The following is a 19,733-nucleotide window of genomic DNA, read 5'->3' as shown; positions in this document are numbered from 1 at the left end:
GTCATTTGTTAAAGGTAACGCTTAGGTGTAAGGTGCAGATGGCATTCATTTTCTTCTGCTGGCTTTGTAATAGAAACTTGTAAGACTGAAAGCTCTATCAAAGCATAAAAGATGCAAGGTTTATTTTTTACAGAGAGCTGAGTGTTACAGATACAGTGTTCTCCTCGTTCGCTCTCAAACCCTCCATTAATGCCCAACCTCAAAACATTTGCGTATGTGCACTTTGCAGAAAATTGTGAGCGGAGATGGAGCTACAGGGCCAAAAGGAGTGGCTTTAGGGCATTCATAAAAGAGCCTCCCAGAAATGCAAGGCAGTATAATGTGTTGCCTTGTGTGCAGGGTAAAAGATTTTTCTCATGGTGCTGAGGAGTAGACAGTGAAGATGTTAAATGTTACTAAGTCATTGCTCCCTATCACTAAAAGCATTTATTATCATCAGAGAAGGAAGGAAAACATAACGTAGTTGTCTCTCATCACCGCAACAGCCAGGATGGTTTCATCCCTCTGAATCTTTCTCTTGGGGCCTTGCAGGAAAGTCCACATACATGCCATGCCTCATTTATAAAAACAGACCAAGTTTTTAATCCTCTGGCTCTAAAGTGTCACCTTTAGCATCTGAACAACTGAGTTTACTGTAGCCTCAGGCTCAGGCTCTGAGTCTTATCTGCAAGCTGATTGATATTCAGCATCACACTTCAGCTGGAGCACAGCTCAGGGTGGTCTGCAGCAGCAAGAGGGGAGGGAGGCGAGTGGGGAGGAGAGGAAAGTTAATAAATAAAAAGCCCTGGACAAAACTAACTCAGCTTGAATTCGGAGATGAGGAGGATGCAGTTACATGCTTATTATTGTTTATCCGTGTTACGATACTGCTAAAGTTCTTTAGTGATTGAGGTTTCCACTGTGCCAGGCAGGGTACAAAAAATGACTCCTGCCCACAAAGAACCTCCATCCTAAATTTAAGGCAGGAGAACAGCAGAGGATCCAGGCAGACGGAGGACTGCAATGAGACAGTGAGGCAGTATCGATCACAATAACCAGAGGTCTCAGAGAACCTCCTGCTGTAACCACTGCAATGCATCTAGTTTACTGCCATTGTCATTGCAATTAATATTTCTTTTTTGCAACACAAGTCTAATAATCTAACCATATGGGTTACCTACTCTTTATCTCCTTTGTTGTACTGTTTAGCAGTTATAATCTGCAGCAATTTTGTATTGTAAAGAACTAATTAACAGTGAAATTATTTTTCCACTGAACATCATAGGAGCTTTTGCCAGGGACAAGTGTGTTCCTGTACTTTAATTCCTCAGCATAGTTTTTATTCTGCACCATGTTCTGAAATTGGTGAGCTGACTTGCCAGAGTCATTGCACTCACTGTTGCATCACCAGGCAAAAGTTTTAATTCAGAACAAGGTAGGTGAAGGCAGAATACATATTTTTTGATTACATGTGTGTTAAGAAGCTTGCTAGATTATTTTTTTCATTTAGTGTGTTTATGAGTGTAGTATTTCAGGTTATTTAGTCAAAATGTAGAAACAAAAAAAAAATCAAGAAGCAGAGCTTGCAAGAATGGCAAGCGTGGAAATCGTGCAAAGCTACTGCTATAAACCCCATCCTGCCATTGTTTCAGACCATTAATTTCTTGGGGTTTCTTTTTCTTTCTGCTTTCACTGCTGTACCTGAGATGACAGCTCAGTCTCCTGTCCCCAGCCATGGCCCAGTGTCACCTGGCCCAGCAAAGGCCCTCACGTACAGCGCATGGATCTGGAATGTGAATGTTTTGGTATAACACACCTAGATTTTGTTGGTATTGCACAGAAGTGGCAACTCCATGTTGAAAAAGACAAAGAGGCCCACCATCACCACCCCACTGTTGATACTTCAGAGAGTTTGGTCCAGGGCATACAGCTTTAATTAAATAATGCCAATACTTGACAAGCATTGTCCATATTGTCTTGCTTTCATTTAGCACTATAGACATGGCTATTAAAACCCAAAAGCTGTGCTTGATGAAACTTTTGTTTTAAGAAGCTATTACATTATTGTAATATGGCCACTGTGCTGGCAGACTTCTGGCAGGTTTCAAATAAACATGCCAGAAATAATTTTGTTGACAGCATCTTGGATTGGAGCACATCCAGCCTTCATCCGTAACATGTCAGTACAGTGATTCTTTCACAGGCAGGAAAATATGTCATCACAGATGTGTATTTTAGAGTCTTAAAATACTGTAGATGTCTGGATTTATGGCTTCAAAGTCAACTTCACAGGTGGTTAGGGTTATTTTTCAATCAGAAATGAAGATGAAAGCGATAACATTTACAGTTTTTCATACGCAGCATCAATGAAGTGTGCTTATGTTAAAACCTGTGGTAACATCTGTTTTACTTTCCTAATCCAAAAACAATTAAGGTTTTATGTAAGAGAAAGAAGGGGCTGGAAAGCTAACAGCAAAAGAAAAAAGGAGAAAAAAAAACAGGCTGCAGGGCTTTAGCTTGCTTGCAGAGGTCGTGCAGGCACCGTTCTTCATGAGAAGCCGAGAGCAGGTGACTCCTGCCAGTGACTGCCTTTGTTTTAACGTTCCCTTTTATGTTATTTTCAGTAGAATCACTTCATCAGAGCAGAAACTTTGTGCATTTGGTTTATATCCATTTGTGCACTATGCTCAGATTTCAGCATTAAATCCAAAGCGGTTCTTTTAGGATTAACAGCCGTGGTTCACGAAGGGTATCTGCCTGCCGGCTGGTTTAGATCTCTGTTTGCTTCGGTGAGCTGGGATCATGCGGGAATGGGCAAACTAAAGCTTTGTGCTGTGCTGGAGACAAACCTTTTGAGGTGCCACTTCAAGAACGTTATTTATGTGCTTGGATTTGTACCTGCCTAGGGCTTAATTAAACACCTGCTTGGCTTCAGTCCCAAGCACAGAGGCTTTCCTGGGCACGGTGAGCATGTGTCCGCTGGTGGGAACCCCTGTAAAAGGGTGGGAGCTGGCTGCCGAGGGCATGGGGTATCGTGGACCGGTGGTGAGGCTGAAATCTCCTGGAAGTAAAAGCTGGTCGCAGTGACAGAGCAACATCTCTCTGGAATTAACAGAAAAATAGATAGGAAAGCTCTGAGGTGGTGCTATCACATACGTGTGTGTGCAGCAGTTTGGTGGTGATTCCATCGAAAGAGACTTCAAATGACTGAGGAGAACAAAAAAGCTGCTTTCCAAACCTGTGCAGAATAAAGCTGTTTACATTTATTTGAAATGCCATTTGTCTTTTCTTGCTTTTTATCAGGGGAAATTTCCTGATGGGATTTTGAAAATAAAGTGAAAACATTCCTTTCTGCTTCCTTGCAGTGTATTAAACCCCAAACTTGGGATCTTGAATAGTTTTCCTCCTCTTGATACACTAGAAATTCCCAGTCTTTGTTGTTCTTTTGCTCAAATATTGATTGGATGCTTGAAGAATGAATGGATTATGATGTGATAATGGATTCAGGGGAAGTATTAATGTGCTGAAAACTTAAGCATGTCTGTGGATTTCTATCACACTGGGACTCATGGATTCATGGATGAGGAAACCTCACTTAATGCAAGGTTTTATTAAGCTTTTGAACTACATCTGGGTTTGTACATCTAATTAAAGTCCATGAACTTTTTTTTGTTGTTGTTCAATTTTAAAACTTCTGACATTCAAGGGGAAGAGAGTTGTGAGATTATTTTCAGGAATTGACTGTTGCCATCAGACCTGTAAAGCTGTGTCTTTCCTCTGTCCTTGGACACTGTTAGGACTTGGCTGGGTAGAAGCGCTGTGGTTTCTCAGCTGCATCTCCCCAATTCTCCTGTCACCCCTCTAGGTCCCACTGTGCTCTGCTGTGAGAGGAAGAATATTTCTGTCACTTACTGAAAAGCCCTGGATTCTTTTCCTGGCTTTATTTCTCAGTTTGTGCATAACCCTGGGAAAGTCACAGAATCTCTTTTGAGCCTATTTGCATCACCTGAAAAATGGAGACCGTAACAGTTTCCTAAAAAAGGTGTTGGAATACAAAAAATTAATTAACATTTGTATTCGTGCTTAGGGTGAAGACATTATAAAAATGCACGTATTTGTATTCTTTCTGTTTGCTTGTTGGCAAAGTTGCATTTCTCAAGGCTCCTGACCTACTTTTCAGATCTTTCTGCAGTGAGAGTAATAAACTATACATTTGTTCCTTCTAATTATTTTTCATTTTAAATAGAAAGCCAAATGCAAATGAAAGGAAGGCAAGGCAGAGGGTGGGTGCTAACTTCTACCCCTTTTTGCCAGAAGGAAGGGAACCATTGTGTCTTCTCCAGAACTAGAATAAATAATGAAATACAGATGCTACCTCAGATGTTCAGTGCATCAAACCTGGCTTTCCACTGCAGTTTTATAGCCTTTGTAATGGATTCATCCCCAAACATGTAGGAAGAGAGTCTCAACATTATCTTTTTCTGTGAAATGGATTCTTGATTTGGAAAGGCTGAAAAATATTTTCCAGCATTTTCTGAAATCAAAACTGTGAGGTTTTCCTGACCTCCCTGTTCAAGTCATTTTGCTGTGTATAAGAAAAAGTTACAGTGAGTGAAACACTTTCTCTGAATTACAGAACTCAGTCTATTATAAAGCTTTTTGTTTTCCTGCTAAAATTAAAAAAGAAAAAAAGAAGAATCTTTTAAAGAGGTACCAGCAGGTCTGTCTTAGACCCTCCTTCCCTCATAATCAAAGAAATAAGGCAAAAGTTCTAACCTGGTGAGGTAAATGAGAAGGAGGAGCATCCAGAGTTGTTCTGGCTGTGAGGCCAGATCCCTTGAGTGAATTCAGCTTTCCAGGAAAGTGGAGTGTGCTGATATTTCATACAATTCCTGGGGATGCTTCAATGTGTGCATGAAATCTCATTTAATGCACAGTGCTAAGGGGAATCCAGCAAAAAGCATGAAAGGGATAAAGTGCAATAAATATTTAAGATCATGTGAATGCGAACACAGCACTTCATAAAAGCCTCAGTCTCGAGAGCAAGGGTGCTGTATACATCGTAGACAGAACATATGGTACAACCACAGTGAAGTCAAAGCTAATCAGTGAATAGTGATGGAGCTTTTATTCTAAAGTTTTAAGGATGTGATTAAATTTAATGTATGTGCTAGACATGAAGCCTGTCTTCACATTCTCAGACCTACCAGCCTGCGAATGAATGCGTGCAAGGTGGCCTGAGAAGATGTGATGTTTTCTGGGATGGCAGGAGAATTCACCATGGGGATATCCTTATTGATTTTTATCTCCATACATGCCCCTGTGAATTATTTATCTTCCTGTATTCTTCTCTGGCATCTTATTATAAAAGTCTCTTGAAAGTTACAGTAAAGCTCTTTATTCCCAGACTTGATGAGGGTTGGTAGGAAATTGGCTTTTGATAAGTGAGTTTGGATCGGTGCTGGTGGGGGTGGCTGGTGCCTGTATGCAAGGAGGTGATGGGCAGTGTGGGTTTCACTACCGTATATCCTATGGGTGCCTTGCGTTTATTCGTTGCACAATATGATTTGGCGTGGATTCAGTTAATAACACAACATATTCTAACAGCATGAATTGTATTTGGCTGACAGGCTTCACCCACCATGGTCGCAGGGTGCATGTTGTCGTTCTGCGGATGTACATTGCTGTTTGGGTTCTGCTGTTTGTTTCCTTGTCTAAGTGCCTTTTCTAAATGTTCACTTTCCTTTCATGTTTCTAGGAGCTGGTGGGGAGTAATCCTCCTCAAAGAAACTGGAAAGGAATTGCAATTGCCTTACTTGTTATTCTTGTTATCTGCTCCCTGATTGTCACCTCTGTTATACTCCTGACACCAGGTATTTATAACCTTTAACTCACTTCCATTCTGTTTTTCATCTGTAATTTTACACTTCCAAGGGTAAAGGGATTGCAAACTGACTGCAAAGCCAACATCAAAGGAATCATCCTTCCTGTTCTTTATCTTGGTGTGACACTGAGTTCAAGGCCATTCTTAGGTAGATTGTTTTAGAGATTTACACTTCAATTCAAAGATCAGGGCTGTTGAGCTGAAGGTACAAGCCTGAACCTTGGTGGCCTAAACATGGATGGGGAGTGTAATTTTAGATGTGCCAGGGTATGAGAAACATCTGCATAGAGCAGTCAGTCAGGTCGCAGAACTTCCGGAAGTTCAGCCACATGGAGCAGCAAACCCAGGTGGGTGGCATATCCCAGACCCAGACCATCTGAAATGGCATCAGATGCCTATACTTAGGCATGTGACTCCCATCCCATTCATCTGGATTGACTTTTTTTGATCAGACTATAGTATTTCAGCTTTACAAAGCAATTCCAGATAACTGTGTGTCAGATAGCACTTAACGACAGCAAATAATTAGTAACTTCCCAAGAAGGGATTCTTTGCATTAATACCCTTACCAAGCTTCAGCAAAGTTCTGTGCATGTAACCTCTGTAAATTACTTCTCTTACAATAGCTGCTGAGCTTGTAGGCTTGAATTTTAATGTGGTATCATTATGATTATTGATTATTACATATTTATACAGCCCTGTAAATTTCTGTGCCTACTTATGGCGTAGAAATAACGTGCTTGTGTGGCTCTGAGAAGATTGTGATCTGAATATGAGAAGGCAAACAAGTGAGAGACAAGACACAGAAAAGAGAAGTCAGTGTCTGAAAGGGTGAGGAGCTACAAAACACAGGAGAAGGCAGAATATCATCTGCAGAAGGACATAGAGGAGAGGAAAAGGGGCTCCTTCTTGAATGAGTACATGCGAGGGATTCTAGGGGACAACAGAGCAAAGAGCACAGAGCTGAGGAGGGGAATGGACACGAGGGAGAAACAAAACCGTAGGAAATGGAAGAGCAAAGGATGGTGAAGTGGAAAAAATGAGGTGGAAGTTGTGTGGTAGAAATTTGTAGCTCATAGCATGTGAATCACTACGTTATCCTTTTTTTATTTATCATGATTCCATGTCCAGTTTATTTCATGCTATCCTGAAGTTTTCAATGGAAATGTAAGTAGCACATTGTCATGCCAGAGTAATTAAGTATTTAAGCAATTAAGTTAATTAAGGTTAAACATAATTAAGGATCATTTTTACATTACCTTTGCTAGGGTTCAGATTCAATACTATTGGGCAGTGCAGTTCATCTCTGAGATGTTTTGGGGTGTGGTCTGTGGACCGTACTCAAATCAGGCACCATGTACTTGCAGTGAAAAATATCAACCCTTACGCATTATGTGCGGAAATGTTGCCTTCTGTTTTAGAGAAGTGCAGTCCCAGACTTTTCAAAAATGCAGGCTGAAGCGCAGGTTCCTTAACCCATACCTGTGGGCTTCAAGAAGCTGTTGGTGACTTGCACTGCATAGAGGAGATAATGAGTGACACTTCCATTGAAGAGCAGGATTCTGTATAGATAGATACATAGGGAGAAACATAAAAATAGCTTTTTTCAGTCCTAAATACAGTCAAAGTCACAAATATTTCCTTTTACAAGACCATCTGTAAGAATGATTTCTTTATAAGGTTTATATCTGGTGAGGATTATCAGCTCTGAATTCAATTCTGAGCTCCACTGTAGACCTCATTTAGGAATTCTCCTGAATTCTGCTCCCATTTCTCCATAAAGAAAATCACATGTAAATCCACTAACGACTATTATGACTATAGATACTGCAGTATCTATATGCAGTAGTCCAGATAACTACCTAGGCAGAAAAGGTATTGAGACCCTGGAGTTAATGTTCTCTAATGTAGGAAGATACAAGTAAATATGGGTTATTGTGATGACATTCTATTTTACGTAGCATGAAGTAGGAATGTGAAATACCCACATTCAGTTATAAATAAAATTCACAAGTGTATTTGTGTTTAATTTTTGTATTTTCATAGAAATATATGCACACACAAAGTGTTTGGGGTATGTATGCACACACATGCATACGCACAAATCACACGGGTGTTAGTATGTACTTAGCAACAAGTCCAAGCAGCACAGTTAAAGAGTGCTTAATATTTAGGAATATGCAAAGTTATTTTCCATGCTAGAATTTCCATTCATGGTTTTTGAGATTTCCAGTTACCTGATCTGCTGGTAAACTGGATTTGGGTTGTTTCTTCCCCTGCTGGTGTTTCAGAACTGTCCCCTACATGCAAATACAAAAACTCTGAGCTCAGTACTGCTTCTGTTTTTAATATGCATCCAGACTGCTTCATGGTGTGACTCTGCAAAGGGTAAAATAGATAGCTTAGGTTGCTGCTGTGGCTTGGTAGCAGCCGACTTCAGTCTTCGTTTGGGCCACTGGCCCTGGAGCTTGTTATGAGGACATGCTGTGGCAGGGGGTAACAGCAGGCTCGTTTGGCAAGCATTTCCCACCAGCCAGTGCTAAGCCAGACACTGAGGCTGGTTTGACAAACGTAAAACATATTACATTGATAATCCTGGCTGGGGATAGCACATTCTGACAAGGTAGGAGTAGGGGAGATGGAGGAGCCTGTCTGAAAGGAGATGCAGAATCTGAATTTCCCTGCCATCAAATAGTGCACTGGAAGAAGGAATGTTTATCCTTTGGTAGTCAAACTGAAAAATAAGTGATGGATATTGGAATAAGGTGCAATGAAGGGACAGAAGGACAGTGAAGGAAGGAAGTGAAGCAGTTTTTTCTATGTTCATGGGGAGCTACTGCCAAGTGCAAGACTGACATCAGGAAAAAACAAAAAAAAAACCCTCTTCACTGGAAATGTCTCAGGTGGGGTGATGCAGTCTGGCATGGGCAAAGCACAATGCCTGAAAATACTTTTAATATTATTTTTAAGTTGGTAATATTTTTAAGTCTTCCTTCTTTTAAGAATGTTGGCATCGAGACTGACACTGTCATACCAGTACAAATAACCTGTTGCATTTTACTTCTGAATGCCTTACTTATTCCTGTCTATCTTGGCCCTTTCCCTGTGTGGGAAACCGTTATTCTCTAAGTATTTGCTGTTGGTTCGAAGGCCTGTTTCGCAGTGCAATACCAAGGCATGCAAAGCAGAGATGCTGTAAACCCAGCACTGCACATCATGTGATCCCTACGGAGAGTAATCTGGGACATGTATGGGATGGAGTGCAGCATGCAGGCTTGTGGTCCATGTTCAGGCAAAGAAAAGTGGTTAACTGGACCCATAACTTGCATCACGATGGTGGCATTTCCCAGTACTGTGAAAGCTGGGGTAGTCTCCTTGGTAGTCTCCTGCAAATGCAAGAGTGAGTGGTAGAATGGGGAATGGGGAAGGTTTGCTTAACAGAACAGATAATGATTAAGGTATTTAATAATTGAGGGAAAAGGGGATTTATATATCTCTCCAAGAATCTTCTGCAAAGCAGGCCAAACCTTTAAAGAAGGTTTTAACTCTGGATTCAGCTGCGGAAAGGCTGAAATCTGTGCTGCTCTGGGTTTCTCAGAGGCAGGTCACTCACCCTGCTTTAAGATTAGCTCATAAACTGAGAACAGCGCTCTTTGCATTCAGCAGACATTGTAATTACAGTAGCAGTGCTTTATTGCTAGCTAATGCTTAGGTCTTATGTTATAAAATCCTAATAAAATTTCAACATCTTTATGATTTGTGTATCCTGGGTACTCTCGAACAATATTTTCAAAAGAAGTAGTAATGGGTGGAAGTTTGCATTTAATTACACAACAGCACACCACATGCGCGCAGTTGCCTACGCTGAGGTTCTTTGATTTCGTGTGTGTGAGTCCTGCCATTCCACCCACCTTTGAAAAGTGTGAAGCTATTTATACAAACGATAAAAGTGTGGGACTGAGCCTTTCCTAATTGGCGGTTGCTCACTTGTCACAGCATATGGTCCCTGTATGGGTCCCGTCCCAGCAGTGTTTGTGTATTTATATGAAGACACGTAAAACTATAGATATGCATGTGTGCACGTGCACGCGCACAAATCTGAAGAGAGGACCCAACCCTACAGAAATATTACTGCAGGAGGCAGTAAGGGAATCTCGGCAACATGCCTTGGGCAGGCTCCTGGGCGTGCATGCTTCACTTGCTCCCTCTCCCTCCTCCTGCTGTCCCTCAGGAGGAGTTTGAAGCGCTGTGAAGATATGGAAGTGGTGCAGCTCCCGGACTGCTGTCTCCACCCTGCACAGACAGAGGGAATGAGAAGGGCTTCCCACCCTGTCCCTTCCCAAATCTCCAGCACAGAGGTTTGCTGGTGCCTGTCCTTATGCCCTCATGGTGGGAAAGAGGGTATCCATGCCCTCAGGGTGCGTTTGGGAAGTGATGCCTGGTAAGCCCAGGCTGTGCGTGTGCTCCCATCTCCTGCTCCGCACCACCTGGTCTGCCTGGGGACCCAGTGCTGGGACCTGGCACCATGGTGGGAACTAGCTGGCACATTTCCCTGGAGTTCCCCTGACCTGTATTTTCCATTTTAATAAATAAAACAATGCAGAAGAACTTGGCATAATGCTGTCACAGATAAGGATTTGGCTGAGGACCCATATTAATCTGTCTTGGTATTTGGGAGCACATTGAGCAGTGTGATTGCTCAGTCAGACCTGGACAAATAAGAAAATTGAAGAATATAATTTAATTTGGTAAAAATTATAGTTTCTATTGGAATACCTTCTAGCCGAACAAAACACTGTAGGTAATTTTCAATCATCTCAGGTAGCTCAGGGGCTTCAATTTAGTGTAGTAAAGAAGACTTTTTTCCTCTGGTAAATGGCTTCAGAGAGTCTGACTCCACTGTTTCTAATCACCTGTATGTTCAGTGTAAGTTTATCACTAAACAACATTACAGATCACTCAGGCTGCATGATACCAATAGGCCTCAGGCATGAGGATGCTGTAGTGAGCAGAGATGCTGAAGCACACATCCCTGCTATGGAAATACTCAGAATGTGGCTTCATGTGTTCCATTAAAGAGCAAATGTGTTTAAAGCTGACTGAAAGGTTTCCACGAAAATATTTTTTTCAGCAAAAAATTGAATGTTGAAAACATTATTTATAGAAGGTGATTGCTTGTCATAGCAAAAAAAAAAAAAATCACTGTTAAGAGCAAAAAAGAAAAGAAGGAATATATTAATCAAAATTGTTGGGTTTCGTTTTTCTCTAAATGTTTAATCTTTGAAAAAATTAAAAAATATTTTCATATAAACTAAGTACCCACTGTAGAGTTCTGTGATGAAATATATGTACTTTTCATCTGTAAGGCCCAAGAATCCATTGATTCAACATAAACACTTCAGTTACGGTCCCAGGAGCCCCTGGGGAGTGTTTATGAGAACTGTTATGTAGTGGAGACATGGTGATAGAAATGAGAAGGTATAATTGTGGCATGGGGGAAGATGCTAACTGCAGCAAACTTCAAGTGGTTAAATTTGTGCCTTTATTCTATTCAGTTGGACTTAAGCGCGTTTAGTCTTGGTGACATCCTAGATGAGACAGATTTCCTTGTAGCAATAATATATACACAGAAAGAAATCAGTTCTGCATTTTCTTCAGTTTGTGCTTTGTCTCAGAAATCTATGGACAGTCTCTGGCTGAATCACGAGAAATGTGGAGAGGACCGTGTAAAGGACAGTGGAAGAAGAGATACAGCACGTATTTCTTTGGGGGGGAAAGTGCTACAGAGCAGAGGGAGGAAGAATTAACTAAATGAAGAACACTTTTGTTATTACAAGTTGATCTTACAGGATCTTAAACTGACAGTCTGGTTCTTCATTGTAAAAGCTGTCCAGATTCGCGTGTTTGCAAAAGAAACCATATATCTTTTCACTAAAAATTAAAATCAGTATGGGACAGCTATGCGACACCTAAGGATTTAGGGTTATGTCTCTCAGATTTTTCAAAAGTGTTCCTGCAGCCAAGTGTCTGATTCCCATGGAAAATTTTTTATGAATTCCTGAAGTAATCCGTATGAGCCCTTCTAAGGCTAAATAATTTTCAAATGTGGTTCTGCATGACAGTTTTTAAGGAAATAAAAACATAAGCTATAAAAACTTGGTCACTTTTAATTATGATTTTTAAATTTATCTGATGATTTCAGAATAGTCTTAGTGCTAAGTAGCTTTATAATTCTTCAGAATAGTCAGGATCGTATAGCACTATGACATCTGTAGGCTTGTTTTCATAACTTTAAAAATCTTTTTGGATCAGTTTATGCCTGAAAGTGTGTAACCACATCTTGGTTTTTTTGTAGTTGCTGAATACATGCATAAATAACAAGGAGGTTTCTGTTCATGACCCACTGGATGGTCCTTTTATAACACTGACAATGGGAAGGGGCTTAAGCATGGCAGAATGCCTAACGTGGACTGTTCCAAATGAGATATGACGTGGCCCTATTCACAGTTGCTGTATTTTCAGATACATTTCAAAGTTGAAGTAATGGCAGTTTGTTTTCAAATCTTTTACAGTTGAAGACAACAGCTTGTCTCAGAAGAAGAAGATAACAGTGGAAGATCTCTTCAGTGATGATTTCAAAATTCATGACCCAGAGGCTAAATGGATAACTGGTGAGTGAGGCATGAAGATGTTGCAGTGTCTTTGCTTTGCTTCCTTGCCCTCTGAGCATCTTTTTAAATTTTTTTAATTTATTTATTTATTTCTGTATTCCTTCTGTTCTTTATTTTGCTTCTGAAATTACAGAATCAAGGAGTGGTTGTGGTTGGAAAGGACCTCAGGAGATCACCTTGTCCAACTCCCTGTTCAAGCAAGGGCAGCCAGAGCTGGTTGCCCAGAGCCATGCCAAAATATTCAATCATAAAATTCCTATTCCAGCTTTCCTCCTCATAAATATGCAAACACTGCTGCTCTGTTATTATAATTTTTTTTTATTTAGGGCTCTCCAGTGGGCTCATAGCTATGCATTAAAAACTAGAACCTTTGTCCCAAAGAGCATTCAGTAGGTGATGTAGCATGAGGTTGGAAGAAGTGGTTGGAGCACTATCAGTCATTATTTTACCATAAACAAAAAATCAGGTTTATATTCCCTCATTGAAACTCTTTTTTCCAGCAGAGAAGTGAAGTATTGCTAAGCAACAGGCAAACAGTGGTCCAGCAGCAGCTGGGCTGGTGCTTGCACACAAGCTATGTGCTCTTTTTATCCTCTGCTGCCTTACATTTTCTAGTCAGGGGAAAACCAAATAATGCTTGAATTAATGCATGTAGTATTTTCTGGAGCAGAGCTGTTTGGGGGGATGTAGATTCCAGCTCTCGCTGGAAATCGCTGCAGTTGGAACAAGCTTTGGCGAGAATAAAATGATTTGTGGTATGCTGTTCATGTAGGTTCCAGTCCAACTCCTATTATCACTGAAGTTATTAGTTTTTCTTTTGAATTTAATGGGGAACTGGATGAAATCCTTCCACGTGTTTGGCTTTCCTTGTCTGTTATGTCCATTGGGGAACAATTTTAATACCTGTACTGAAAAGAGAGAGTGTTAAAGGGTAGTGCTGAATAAACATGTTCCCCAGCTGCCCCCAGCACAGCTGTCTCCAACTTCTCCCACCAATTCAGCTACAGGGGAATGCAATTGCAGACATCAGGCACCTTCACAAACACACCTGACGATGGGCAGGAGCTCTTTTTCAGGCTCAGTGTACTCCTGGGAATGGTGCTGCCCATAACCACTCTCTGGGAATAATGATAATGGAAACATTAGCTGCATCGCAGTTCAGAATTATTTGTCTAGCATCCTTTTTTTAGCACTGCTATCCCTAATAGCCCTAATGAAGGAAGAGGTGTCTTGTTGAGAGCTTTACTTCTATTTTCTTTCTTTGGCAGAGTACAGGGGAATGATGATGTTAATGCATTAGCTTAATTCATAAATCTAATTCATGAGTTTATTTAATTACAAACTTTTGCACGAACAGAGAATGAAGTATTGCCATAGAGCTAGGTGTTATATCCCCCCTCTGGTGAGTATAGCTTTACATGGACAGAAGGCATATTTTCCACAAAACTGCAGTCTTCTGTGAAAAAACAGTATTTCTCATGCTTTTCCAATTATGGGCACATACTGGTGCCATATAAAGTTTTATTAAGACTCCAATCTTGAATGTTTTCAAATCCATCTCAGTCCTCCCATGTACTCTTAATGTCTGCAGCACAATTGAACATCAGTCCTGCCTGATCTGAAATTACTAAAATACTGTTTCTGCAATGGACAAAGCACAAAATAGTATTGTGCAAACATGCACAGATATTTTAGAAGGGCTTGTTCTGTTGTTGTGCTACTAATACCATTGATACTGACTTTAATACATCCAGAGGACGTTTTATAAAGCCGATAGATATTCCTGAAATTTACCCAAGGGTGACTTCACATTTAAGGGCAAGATGCTAATCTGAAATGTCACTCATCCAAGGACCCAAAGCCATTTTACAACACTAATTACTTTTCTGCATTATAGTTGTTTTTCACAGCTTTCTCTAACTGGCTAAGTGGTGAAATCTTGATTAAGGTCCCTGATAAGCAAGATGAAAGACGAGTAGCCCAGTTCCCAAGCACACATTGCTGTTGGTCTCCCATTCTCAGTTTTTAGAATGCAAATTAAAGAACCTGAAAATGCCAAAGCCAAATTCATAAAACATTATAACAAGAGTGTTGGAATGCCTTAGCAGAATAACTGCATATTTTAAACCTGCATGTTTAGAATGGCATGACTCACAAAATGAATTAATGTTTTGTGGGGAATCTGCATAATTGTTAAAATATAGGTAGCTGTTGTGTATCCTTCTTCCCCTTCTCCTGTTAATTATACAGCAAAATATCATGGTCATTCTGAGATCTGCAGAATTCAGTCTTCTTGGCTTCTCAAAGCTCTGTTTCTTTCCTTTCCCTCTTCATTGTTGCAGAAGATAGGAGTTTGGTGGTCTTGCGAAAGATGAAGCATGCTGCACATTTAGGAGTATTTGAATCATCTCAGGGATTTGCTCTGAATATAGTTTAGTCAGTAAAATATCAGTGTTCTTCCCAGTAAGCAAGGGGCTAATCCAAACCATCTGAAGGAGCAAGGTCTTTCCTTTGACCTGAATGAGTCTTAGAACAAGTGTTAAAATAATAATTAAAAAAAAAAAAGTTATTTCTATTCAGGGTGGCACTTAAAAATATGTTCAAAGCTCACTGATTGATGGGATGAGCTGATGTTTAACTATTTTCTGGATTCCCAGCGGGCAAGTGGAAAAATAACATATTTCTGATTGATAGCTTTGTCATTCCATTGATTTTAAAGGAGCTAGGGAGAAAGAGAAAAAAAAAAAAGAAGAAAAAAAAAAGAAAGAAAAAAAGAGAGCCAGTCTCAAAGCTGTCATAACTACACTTTCAGTGCAAAGGTTAGAGGCTTTCTCTAAGCTTTCAGTCACAACTTGTGGCTGTTTTGTGGATGTTTGCATCTTTTTCTATTGGAATTGCAATTAAATTTACTTACACGAAGTGAGAGATGTGCAAAGATGGAACTTTGAACTTTTGACAATTTTTGTGATGCTACTGTCATTTCAGATTTCAGTTTGCAGTTTTTATCCAGTGGTTTAGTGAAAAAGAAAGATTATTTTGTTCAATTAGCTGCTGTCTTTTACTGCCCTGACCGTTGTTGTTATTGAATCAGTTAAGAGCACTCGGGAGGTGAGCACATTCATAGACCAGAACTGACTGCGCCAGTTATTTCTAGTTTCAATTCCAGGGACTGCTATTGCTTAGATTTTCCCTGTAGTGTATGTAAATGCTGTATTTATTGCAAAGGTTTCACGTAGAGGAATTACAGAGGAATTAAGGCAAGTTAATTAACATTGATAAAATACAGCTGGGGGCTGGCTTCAGGGGCGGTGGGTTGGCTGACGTGGACAATGTGCAGCTGTGGCTGGTTCCTGCTGAGTAGTTAAATAGCTCTAAGGGGGAAGGAAGAGAAGCCCTGGAGGAAGAGAGACCTGGAAGAAGTGGAGGGAGGAGAGGGAGTGCCCTGGATGTAGGAGAGGCAAGAAGCAGAGTGGACTGGCCTGAAGAGGATGAAGAAACAGCACAAATGGTAGATGAACTTTTGAAACCTTGTGGGGTATTGGTGGCTGTGCCGGGGCAAGGTGGGGGAACCACTTACTGAAGTTAACCTGGTATGGGATGGTGAAAGCCTTGTTGCAGCCCACTGGTTTGCTAGTGCTGTGACAGTTTCACTTCTCAGGACAACATAGTATATAGTAGTATAGTATATATGGTACACAATAGTTGGTATAAAGCAGTGAAATACAGGAGGTCTGACATTGTGCTGGTGATCAGATGCCATCTCCCTGCCCTGCAATCCAAGTGCAAAGAAGCTGAGCTGCATCTCTGTTCCAGCCCCATCCATCTCGTGCCTTCTCCTGTGCTCATGCCTCGGTGCATCACACCACACACAGTTCTGTTATCATCCTCTGTTGTGAACTCCCCTTTACTATACTAGAATCATGTTGTCCATATGCTAAGCATGCATATGAGCTCCAATTATCAGCCCGTCTCATACTGTGTATCTTAAATGTTGTATTTGGTCATTTCCTCGTTTTTGCGTATCCTCTTCCATACACTGTCAGGAGTGTCCTGTGCCAACCTTTCGTTAGCCCTCTCGCAGATGACTGATGGCCCACTCGTTAATCTAGTTTCTGACTGCTTATCAGTTCTTCTCTTGAGCTCTACATCGCTTCTAATTAGGCTTTACAATTACTAGGCTTTTCTGGTAATTTCTCTCACACAGGACTTTAACTCAGGTTTCTGAAAAGCTCAGTGGGATGCTGCAGTGTTCCCATAAAGGTGGTCAAAACCCAGGATAAAGAAAGGTGCTAGCATTTCAGGCTGAAGAGCAGCTCAGTTGCCTGATTCATCCTGAAATCAATAATTTGTCATTGTTACCTGGATCTGGCCTAAGAAGCTGGTCGGGCAATGAGTGCTGCCTTTGTAGCCCTGCACAACTGCAAGGATTCCCGTCAGCTGTGAACCTCACCTCCAGCATCTCAGAACACTGGGGGAAAACCCTCCTTTTTCACGGGGTGGCAGCATCCTGTCCAATGTCAAAAAAGGCAGCAAAGACAGAATCATATATACCGCTTATGGAGACTTATGCTTATCTTCTGTCTTTGTACTTAATGGCAAAAACATTTTGCCCACGTTGAAAGTACTTGGCTGCTGTTGTAGTTAGAAAAACATAATAGCATCCTGTAATATACTGCCTGTGGTTATTGCGATTGATTGGATGCAACAAGCAGTCATTATTTACTTCTTGGAGGATGTTTTTCGAGCCTTGCTGTTGGCATCTTGCAAGACAGAGTGTATGTATCAGTGGCTGTTGCCAGGATTTTTGGCTGTATGTTAGTGACTGGAGGCTCCAAATAGGAGTGCATCTTCTGTCTGCTAGACACTGGCCAGACTCGGCGAGACAGTCCTTGCACAGAGGTTGTAGCCAAATGAGAAGAATAAAGAAAATGAAGAGCACAATATATTCAAGCAGTGAGGAGCACTGAGCCACAGGATACCAAAGGACATGTTCAGGGCATAGGAAGTTGACTTAAAATCTGAAAATCAAGCCCTCCTCTCTAAGGTCCCTGCCCACTTGCTTCACCAGTAACACTGGCAAAATAATATTTATTCTCATCCGAAGAGGCATAGTGGGTAAATTAGCAAAAGGCTCTGAATGGCATTTTCAGAAAAGGCTCAGTTATTTGGAAACCTGCCACCCAGTGAGAGCCAGAACCACCGTGTGCCTGGCTCACAACTGAGAATGGCAGCGAGGCTTTTATATCAAAAGTCCTGAAAAATGTGCTAATAACTAATATGTAAATATAACAGAGCAATTTTTTTATCTTTAATACTGAAACACATATGTTTTGTGGCACGTTTTGCTAATAACATCATAGAATCTCTAGGCTCTTTTAAAGTCTAATATTGAATTTAATGACCTAGAACTAATAAGTTTTATTTACCATGCTGAAAAAAATCATCATGTAGTAACTAAGGTAATTTATTTCAGTTTACCTTTAGTAATAATGCTCAGATCAACAATACTTGGATAGCCCAAATGCCCTCAAGTCTTATTTTGTGCAGTGTAAATTCATTGCACTGTATTGATAAAAGCAATGATGCATTTCAAATGGTGCAGATGCATGAGGAGGAAATGAATTATTTATCGTTTGGTTTGGATACATACTAAGAACTTTGTAAGAAAGTGCTAATATTTTTCATTGTGAAAAGGGTTTGCATTTAGGTACCACTCTGACAGCCCTTCAGACTAAAATTGCCCTGCTTGAGAGCTACAACAGTTAGCTGGAGTGCAGCTTCCCTGGGCTGCTTGTCCATGGGCCGAAAGTTTAACCACTTCAAGCAACCATCCAAATTGTAAGGCAGCAGAGGCCTTTCCTTTGGCAAGGATGAGCTGTTGGCATGAAAGAAAACCTCGTCTTTCTGTCTATCATCGGAGGAACAAAGTTGCCGTGCAGTTTGCGGTCTTGTGGGTGTTTGGGGTCTGCCTTAGGAAGGAGCTACACTGCCGTGCAGGTGTGTTTGAGGTGCTGCCAGGTGAGCGCCCCAGCATGGGTGCTGCCAGACGAGGGCCACACACTCACCCCAGCCCCTGCCTTATGTTAAATGAATGTGAGCTAGAAACTGTTCACAGGTGGTTTTGTTAGTGTAAACCTGGTGAAGGCGTAAATAAAATTGGGATATTTGCTTCGTTGTCCACCTTGCTAAACAGAGATACTAAATTCAATCTAGTTTAAATATGTGTTAAAAAGGCTGAAGTGATTGGGTTTACTGGTCTTAATCGTTCAAAGAAAACTTGCCCTATTCCCAATTTAATATCCTACCTCATGGTAGCTTGTTTCTGCAATATTTTTTGTGAGAGCTCTGGTTTTTCAAACACTCTTGAAATATTTTCGAAGACATGCAGCAAGTTACTTGGAGCACAGCACTTCGGTTTGTGGTGTTTAAGGTTTCAGTGAACTTCCTGCCCAAACTGCAAGGAGCCCCACAATCCTGAGAAGCTGTAAGGATGACCTTATGCTGAGATAAAGACAAGCCACTAAAGGAAAATGCTGTGTGGACCAGAGGGAAAGACTGGAGAAGGATCTTCTGGTCTAGCACTGCACAGAAGTGTGTGGCAGTGCTGCTCCATACCGACGTGGAGGTTTTGTTGGGGATGGCCTTCAGAAACCCTCTGTTGTGATTCATGGAGATATGCTAGTTAAGGAAGCCCACAGTGAGCTTTTAGGTAGTGGTGGTGTCAGTGGAAGTATCTGTGCTTTAGAGATGGGTGATTACTATTCTTAATCTAAATCACAGAATCACCGAACAGTCAGGGTTGGAAGGCACCTCTGGTGACCATCTAGCCCAACCCCCTGCTAAAGCAGGCTCACCTGGGGCAGGCTGCAGAGAGTCACTTCCATGCGGGTTTTGAATGTCCCCAGAGGAGACCCCACAGCCTCTCTGGGCAGCCTGTCCCAGGGCTCAGTCACCCTCAGAGTACAGACGTTCTTCCTCACCTTCAGATGGAGCTCCCTGTGTTGCAGTTTGTGCCTGTTGCCCCTTGTCCTGTCGCTGGGCACCACTGAGAAGAGCTTGGCCCCAGCCTCCTGCCACTTGCCCTTAAGATACTTGTAGACGTTGCTGGGATCCCCTCTCAGTCTTCTCTTCTGCAGGCTACGCAGGCCCAGCTCGCTCAGCCTTTCCTCATCAGGGAGATGTTCCAGTCCCCTCATCAT

At 41.3% G+C, this 19,733-nt stretch overlaps 1 protein-coding gene across 4 annotated transcripts in view; it reads left to right on the top strand.

Annotated features, from left to right (window-relative positions):
* DPP6 (dipeptidyl peptidase like 6) overlaps positions 1-19,733 on the top strand; it is a 572,305-nt gene that overhangs the window by 384,261 nt on the left and 168,311 nt on the right. For all 4 annotated transcript variants that reach the window (XM_056336842.1, XM_056336840.1, XM_056336844.1 and 1 more), the window contains exons 2-3: positions 5,738-5,852; positions 12,436-12,534. In XM_056336842.1, the coding sequence (XP_056192817.1) occupies positions 5,738-5,852; positions 12,436-12,534 (214 nt within the window). The remainder of the gene's footprint in view (positions 1-5,737; positions 5,853-12,435; positions 12,535-19,733) is intronic.

This window comes from Falco biarmicus, chromosome 4 (assembly GCF_023638135.1).
Source record: "Falco biarmicus isolate bFalBia1 chromosome 4, bFalBia1.pri, whole genome shotgun sequence".
Classification (NCBI taxonomy): Eukaryota; Metazoa; Chordata; class Aves; order Falconiformes; family Falconidae; genus Falco; species Falco biarmicus.
The sequence above is the reverse complement of the archived record's forward strand: the minus strand, read 5'-3'. Positions and strand labels throughout refer to the sequence as shown.